The sequence below is a fragment of the Oryx dammah genome, unplaced genomic scaffold (assembly GCF_014754425.2).
Source record: "Oryx dammah isolate SB20612 unplaced genomic scaffold, SCBI_Odam_1.1 HiC_scaffold_28, whole genome shotgun sequence".
Taxonomy (NCBI): Eukaryota; Metazoa; Chordata; class Mammalia; order Artiodactyla; family Bovidae; genus Oryx; species Oryx dammah.
Genome location: NW_024070212.1, coordinates 12,114,082 through 12,122,409, shown reverse-complemented (window position 1 = coordinate 12,122,409; position 8,328 = coordinate 12,114,082). Strand labels below are relative to the sequence as shown.

General features: G+C 42.0%; 1 protein-coding gene across 1 annotated transcript in view; it reads right to left on the bottom strand.

Moving 5' to 3' along the window:
* Positions 1-8,328, bottom strand: part of LOC120855450 (CD5 antigen-like) — a 17,276-nt gene extending 8,948 nt beyond the window's left edge. Inside the window, exons 1-2 of the mRNA XM_040229908.1 lie at positions 8,197-8,328; positions 1,145-1,171 (exon numbers count right to left, since the gene is read on the bottom strand). Of these exons, the coding sequence (XP_040085842.1) occupies positions 1,145-1,171; positions 8,197-8,224 (55 nt within the window). The 5' untranslated portion in view covers positions 8,225-8,328. The remainder of the gene's footprint in view (positions 1-1,144; positions 1,172-8,196) is intronic.

Below are 8,328 nucleotides of genomic sequence, written 5' to 3'. Positions count from 1 at the left end.
ATCTTAACTGCTGGACCACCAGAGAAGCCCTCAAATTCTGGTTTTAATTAAGTTTTCCTTTTCCATGGAATAGAGGACTAGATCACATTGTAGGAGAGAAGAAATATGTTTAAGAGAGAGAAAGAGAATAAGTATCAAAGAAATGCAGCTAAAGGGAAGAGAAAGGTTGAGAAGATTTAAAAGCTAGAGAGAAGAACAAAGGTGCTCATCAGGGCAGTTGTGTCCTAGACAGTGTTTTAGCCTACTTTATTAGTGGAGGGCTTGAGAGACAAGGACCCGGGGTGGGTCCTCCCTCCCTGGGTATAAAGAGAGCAGCTGTCTCCTGGCACTTGCAGCAAGGCATAACCCTGGTGGCCAGAGAAGAAAAACCAGGTCATCTGGAGTATTGGACTGGGACCCAGAAGCAGCATTTCTTTAAGGAAGCAAATTGATCCAAGAGGGTGTAAGATCCTCCACATTCACAGCAGAGTTTGCAGCTGCTCCTCTCTCATAAAGCCTCTACTATCAAGAGAAAGAATAGGCTGAAGAGACAGTATCAACGAAACTCATAATCCTCAAGCAGTCCCTTTGATTTTTGGACCATCAGAGGCTTCCTCTTCCACAGACTAATTTTCTTTGTGCCTCCCCATTCTCTCCTCAGTTGAACCGTTTGTGCTCTGCTGAAAGACCCCTTGAAGAGGTGGCCAGTGGCCACTGAAATCCAGCCTGCACTCTGCTGATGAAGCCATGAGGTGCACAGAGGCTGGTGCATTTCTAGTTCAATGATAACATTAAAGTTGGCAGAGGGACCAGGAAGTAGTAGAATATAGAAGGGCAGAAGAAAGTTTATTTCCCAGGAGGTGAGGTGTCTTCTGAGCCTGAAAGAAAGCCATCTGCTTTGTTAGATGATGGAGCTAGAGATGGGTTAATGTCTTGGGTCACACATGCCAAATGGAGAGGAATCCCTTTGCAGTATAAACCACTCAAACTTTCTCTAAGTTTGGAAGTGGAAATCTACCCATATAAGACTGGTGGGTTGTGAAGCCAGAAAGAAAATCTATTAGGGCTCTTTTGAACCACAGCCTCTTTCCCTGGCCCCGGGACATCAAAATTTCCACTCTTCAGAGCTGAAAGTCCACCCTCTTAGGACCCCAGAAAATCTTACCTAAAAGTCCATGTCCGGTGCAAAAGGCTGAGCAAATAAAAAAGAGAGAAAGAGAGAGAGAAGTGAATGAGATCAAGTAGTCAATTGCCAAGACTTTGTTCAAAAACACAACTCTCTAGAAAGTTTTGTTGAACTTTGTGGGACAGAGAGGTAATTACACAGCCTCCAAGGTTAGACCTTGTTGGGACCTTCTCCTTCTCCTCCTTCTCCTCCTAGAATGACCAGCCTAAAATAACACATGGACGCTGACTAAGAGCCAAAAAGACCCACTCTACCATTGCTAACTAAACCTATCATGTTCCCTTTCCGTCTGATGTTGGCTCCCCCCAGGCATGGATAGATTTGATTTTCTATTTCAATCTATTAGATTGATTGGTGATGACCACCTAAACTAGAAGTTTAGTGATCTGAGTCCAATAGGAAAACATGTTGGAGGTTTCTGGGAACATGTGTTGGGGCCAGTGTGAGAGAAGCAAGAGAGACTCCCATCTTGAAGCCTGTCATCCATCTTAAAGACCGGATGTGAACTGGGACTGAACCTGTCCAATAGTGAGAAAACTGTTGCTAGTGAAAACCAGGTCTGCTGGAGACTTCCCTCCCTACAGATGACAAATGGAGATTGTAGTTGAGTTCAGGCTTCCCCTGTTAGATTAAACATGGAGATATCCCCCTTGATGTATAATCATTGTCCACCCCCACCACCACCACCCTTAACCATAGTTTGTTCTCCTAGCACCTGTTTGTTTTAAAACTCAGTCATATACAACAAACAGGTTGCTATCATATAACCAGTCACATAGTGGGGAGTGGGGGAGATGGGTATAAAACTGGGCCTCTCAGAAACATCAGGGTCTTTGTTGGGAACTGATTCCCCTTGGACCTGCTGGCATAATAAACTGTACTTCACTGTCTTGAGTGTTCTCTGAGGTGTGTTTTGTGACTCCAGATTCCACAACAGATGCATGGTTGGGGAGGATAAAGATGTCTTCAAAAGCATATGAGACGGTAACAGGAAGGAAGGCTAGGGGTCCCCAAGTGGAAGAAACAAACTACAAGTGTCAATTTTTTTTTTTTCCCTTCTCTACCCCACTCCCGAGGTCAGGGGCAGCAGCCGAGAGGAGCAACCCCACACCCAAGGAGCGGTGGCTGCACAGGCGCAGGAGGCCCTAGAGGAGCTACTCCATGTTCAAGGTCAGGAAGGGGCAGTGAGGAGATACCCCTCGTCCAAGGTAAGGAGCAGCGGCTGCACTTTGCTGGAGCAGCCGTGAAGAGATACCCCACACCCAAGGTAAGAGAAACCCAAGTAAGACGGTAGGTGTTGTAAGAGGGCATCAGAGGGCAGACACACTGAAACCATACTCACAGAAAACTAACCAATCTAATCACACTAGAATCACAGCCTTGTCTAACTCAATGAAACCAAGCCATGCCCTATGGGGCCACCCAATATGGATAGGTCATGGTGGAGAGGTCTGACAGAATGTGGTCCACTGGAGAAGGGAATGGCAAACCACTTCAGTATTCTTGCCTTGAGAACCCCATGAACAGTATGAAAAGGCAAAATGATAGTATACTGAAAGAGGGACTCCCCAGGTCAGCAGGTACCCAATATGCTACTGGAGATCAATGGAGAAATAACTCCAGAAAGAATGAAGGGATGGAACCAAAGCAAAAACAATACACAGCTGTGGATGTGACTAGTAATAGAGGCAAGGCATAGGAACCTGGAATGTCAGTTCCATGAATCAAGGCAAATTGGAAGTGGTCAAACAGGAGATGGCAAGAGTGAACGTCGACATTCTAGGAATCAGTGAACTAAAATGGACTGGAATGGGGGAATTTAACTCAGATGACCATTATATCTACTACTGTGATCAGGAGTCCCTTAGAAGAAATGGAGTAGCCATCATGGTCAACAAAAGAGTCCGAAATGCAGTACTTGGATGCAGTCTCAAAAATGGCAGAATGATCTCTGTTTGTTTCCAAGGCAAACCACTCAATATCACACTAACCCAAGCCTATGCCCCAACCAGTAATGCAGAAGAAGCTGAAGTTGAATGGTTCTATGAAGACCTACAAGACCTTTTAGAACTAACACCCCAAAAAATGTCCTTTTCATTATAAGGGACTGGAATGCAAAAGTAGGAAGTCAAGAAACACCTGGAGCAACAGGTAAACTTGGCCTTGGAATACAGAATGAAGCAGGGGAAAGACTAATAGAGTTTTCCCAAGAGAACACACTGGTCATAGCAAACACACTCTTCCAACAACACAAGAGAAGACTCTACACGTGGACATCACCAGATGGTCAACACTGAAATCAGATTGATTATATTCTTTGCAGCCAAAGATGGAGAAGCTCTATACAGTCAGCAAAAACAAGACCGGAAGCTGACTGTAGCTCAGATTATGAGCTCCTTATTGCCATATTCAGACTTAAATTGAAGAAAGTAGGGAAAACTGCTAGATCATTCAGGTATGACATAAATCAAATCCCTTATGATTATACAGTGGGAGTGAGAAATAGATTTAATGGCCTAGATCTGATAGATAGAGTGCCTGATGAACTATGGATGGAGATTCGTGACATTGTACAGGAGACAGGGATCAAGACCATCCCCATGGAAAAGAAATGCAAAAAAGCAAAATGGCTGTCTGGGGAGGCCTTACAAATACCTGTGAAAAGAAGACAAGCAGAAAGCAAAGGAGAAAAGGAAAAATATCAGCATCTGAATGCAGAGTTCCAAAGAATAGCAAGATGAGATAAGAAAGCCTTCTTCAGTGATCAATGCAAAGAAATAGAAGAAAACATCAGAATGAGAAAGACTAGAGATCTCTTCAAGAAAATTAGAGATACCAAGGGAACATTTCATGCAAAGATGGGCTCAATAAAGGACAGAAATTGTCTGGACCTAACAGAAGCAGAAGATATTAAGAAGAGGTGGCAAGAATACATGGAAGAACTGTACAAAAAGATCTTCACGACCAAGATAATCACCATGGTATGATCTCTCACCTAGAGCCAGACATCCTGGAATGCGAAGTCAAGTGGGCTTTAGAAAGCATCACTACGAACAAAGTTAGTGGAGGTGATGGCATTCCAGTTGAGCTATTTCAAATCTTGAAGGATGATGCTGTCAAAGTGCTGTACTTAATATGCCACCAAATTTGGAAAACTCAGCCGTGGTCACAGGATTGGAAAAGGTCAGTTTTCATTCCAATTCCAAAGAAACGCAATGCCAAAGAATGCTCAAACTACTGCACAATTGCACTCATCTCACATGCTGGTAAAGTAATGCTCAAAATTCTCCAAGCCAGGCTTCAGCAATACGTGAACCATGAACTTCGAGATGTTCAAGTTGGTTTTCGAAAAGGCAGAGGAACCAGAGATCAAATTGCCAACATCCGCTGGATCATGGAAAAAGCAAGAGAGTTCCAGAAAAACATCTATTTCTGCTTTATTGACTCCGCCAAAGCCTTTGACTCTGTGGATCACAATAAACTGGAAAATTCTGAAAGAGATGGGAATACCAGACCACCTGACCTGCCTCTTGAGAAACCTATATGCAGGTACAGAAGCAAAAGTTAGAACTGGACATGGAACAACAGACTGGTTCCAAATAGGAAAAGGAGTATGTCAAGGCTATATACTGTCACCCTACTTATTTAACTTCTATGCAGAATACATCATAAGAAACCCTGGGCTGGAAGAAGCACAAGCTGGAATCAAGAATCCTGGGAGAAATATCAATAACCTCAGATATGCAGATGACACCACCCTTAGGAAAGAAAGTGAAGAGGAACTAAAAAGCCTCTTGATGAAAGTGAAAGAGGAGAGTGAAAAAGTTGGCTTAAAGCTCTACATTCAGAAAACTAAGATCATGGCATCTGGTCCCATAATTCATGTGAAATAGATGGGGAAACAGTTCAAACAGTGTGAGACTTTATTTTCAGGGCTCCAAAATCACTGCAAATGGTGATTGCAGCCATGAAATTAAAAGATGCTTACTCCTTGGAAGATAAGTTATGATCAACCTAGATTGCATATTCAAAAGCAGAGACATTACTTTTCCAACAGAGGTCCGTCTAGTCAAAGCTATGGTTTTACCAGTGGTCTTGTATGCATAAGAGAGTTGGACTGTGAAGAAAGCTGAGAGCCTAAGAATTGATTCTTTTGAACTGTGGTATTGGAGAAGACTTTTGAGAGTCCCCTGGACTGCAAGGAGATCCAACCAGTCCATTCTGAAAGAGATCAGCCCTGGGATTTCTTTGGACAGAATGATGCTAAAGCTGAAGCTCCAGTACTTTGGCCACCTCATGCAAAGAGTTGACTCATTGGAAAACACCCTGATGCTGGAGTGTTGTGGGCAGGAGGAAAAGGGGATGACAGAGGATGAGATGGCTGGACAGCATCACCGACTCGATGGACGTGAGTTTGAGTGAACTCCGGGAGTTGGTGATGGACAGGGAGGCCTGGCGTGTTGCAGTCATGGGGTCGCAAAGAGTCGGACACGACTGAGCGACTGAACTGAATTGATACAAAATTAAAAGGAGAGTTCTTTTAAAATTGTGTTGCCATGACAACACCTGGTTCCACCTGAACTTAACTTTTCTCAAATCTTGAGCTAACCAAAGCATTTTTCTTATTGAAATGTGTTTTCTTAAGCTATGTTAATGTATTTACCTTATTTACCTTTCCTCAAGTTGATTCGCCTGACTCAGAACACATAATGTCTCAACACATCAGTGTGTTTTACTCATGAAAGTGTTCTCTTAAGCTATGTTAATGAAACTATGTATTTGCTTGGAAATCTGCCTTTCTTCAAGATAAATGTCAATTGTTCTATGGCCTGGGATCACTCACCTTGTGTCAATGCTATCTCAAAATGCATGTTCTGGGTGAAGGTCCTGGTGTCACTCTCAGCTTTGAGGCTTCTTTTTTTTCCCTCTCTCTAATAAGCAGCTTCATAATAGTTTTATAACTCCTTGCTCAAAACTATCAAGGGGATATTCTTTCTGCCCCCTTCTGATGTCTATGTCAGAAGCTTTCTCTATCTCTTTTATACTTTAATAAAACTTGATTACACAAAAAGCTCTGGCAACCCAGCCTCATCACTGGCTGCAGGTTGAATGTCTCTCCTCCATAGGCCAAGAATCCCAGCATCATTCACAGGTTGCTGTTCATAGCAGCAACCTTTCACATAGAGGAAAATGGCAGTATTTTTCGTGTTCACTGACACTGCATTTAGACAATGGTCAACAAACTTTCGTGTGAAAGGCTAAATAGCAAATATTTTAGGCTTCATGGGCTATACAGTCTCTGTTATAACCAATCAGCTCTGTCAATGCAACCATATACATGTAAATGAATAAGCCTGGCTGTGTTCCAATAAACCTTTATTTATGAACAATTAAATTTAGATTTCATGTCATTCTCATGTGTCACAAAATATTATTCCTTTCACTTTTCCCACAGTTTAAAAATGGAATATCCATTCTTAGTTTCCAGGCTGTGGCTTGCTGAACCTGGTTAAGAGTTCAGAAAGCAGTTCTAGGCTAATTTCCAAACTTCCAGGTTTAAGTATCAGCACATCTTTGAATGATCAGAGTTTCTTTCTACAAGATCTCTGTGTAATCAGACTCATCTACTCATTAGGCTCCATCCTAATGCAAACTTTGAGAGATGGTGAAGGACAAGGAAGTCTGACATGCTGCGGTCCAGGGTGTCGCAAAGAGACAGACATGACTCAGCTACTGAATAACAGCAAATGCTATAGAGAGAGTCCTGTGACTATCAGTGGTCTCTGAAACCCAGTATTTTGAACTGAAAAACTCATCATCCCCCAACACCACCCCATCTTATAGGATCTTTCTGAAGGAGTTACTATCATTGGACTTCCAGCCTAGAGCTTTTTAGGCAAATCCATGTATTTCATTGACTTGTCCTGGAATATTTTCTTCCAAATATTTGCTTTGAAACAACATGACTCAAAAAGACTTTGTCTGCAATTGCCTAAAACTCAAGGTTATATCATGAATAGCACCCTACAAGTCTAATAAAGAACACAAAACATGTACATATGCAAAGGAAACTGAATGTGATGAGTCTGATAGGTGTGAAGGCGACATAGCCCAAAGGTAACTTGAGAACTCTGTAGTGGGGTTGATCACCATGAGTGTCACAGGTCAGAAAGACTTCACAAAGGAGGTGCAACTGAAGATAAGCGTAAGAGATTCAATAGTAACTTCACAACAGGAGGTGGGGAACTATCTGCTAGGTAACAAAAGTGGTGTATGTGTGTTTAGGAATGTGACCAGCACTGTGCACAGAACACACAAATGCCCAACCGAGAGACCGGTAGGTCTCAGTGGTATACTGGATCATCAAGAAAATTAAAATGGATGTGACTGATTAGGGAAGGGACCTAGCAGGCTCTTTTATCTTGTGGAAAGGCTCTTAACAAACCTCTGAGGAACATAACATTACTTCATAGATATAAAAATGAGATTTTGGAGGGATATGGTAACTTTAAAATTCAGACAGCTAAGAAATCAAAGAGGAAAAATTGAAATCCAGATCTCTTTGATTCCAAAATCTCAATTTACTCTAAATTAATCTGAGCAATAAGAAAGTGGGAAAAACTAGGGAAACAATGAAATACATTTGAGAGGAATCAATATGATCAATGAAATGTGTTTGTCCTGCAGTTCTACTTCCTTTTCTTGCTGTTACCCATGGTCCATTTATTTGTCTTATTATAAATAGTGCATTTAGGAAAATTTGTGTGAAAAGCAATAATATAAATTATTACTGAATTGATAGTGTGAATATAGGGAAATAGAAAGTTTTCTGGTAATCAAGGTGGATTATAAACCGAGTATAGATTAAGTGGCTTTAGGGATTTAGAATAATTACCAAATATAGAGAAAGGAGAGCAGAGACTTTCCTTGAAGGATACCTAGATCTGTACCAGATGGGCAAGGAAAGGCTTCCCCCAATCAAAGTTCCAGAGTACTCTGAAGCCTGGACCCAAAGAAGCAGAAATACTCACCAAAGATCAAGAAGAAAAACAAAGCCATGTCCCAGATGGCTGAAGATAGTGAACTGAAATGTAAGGCTGGAAGGAGGCCCCACAACAGGAATATGCAGCTTTGGTTGCAAGTGTTCTGTGAGGAGGGAAGGA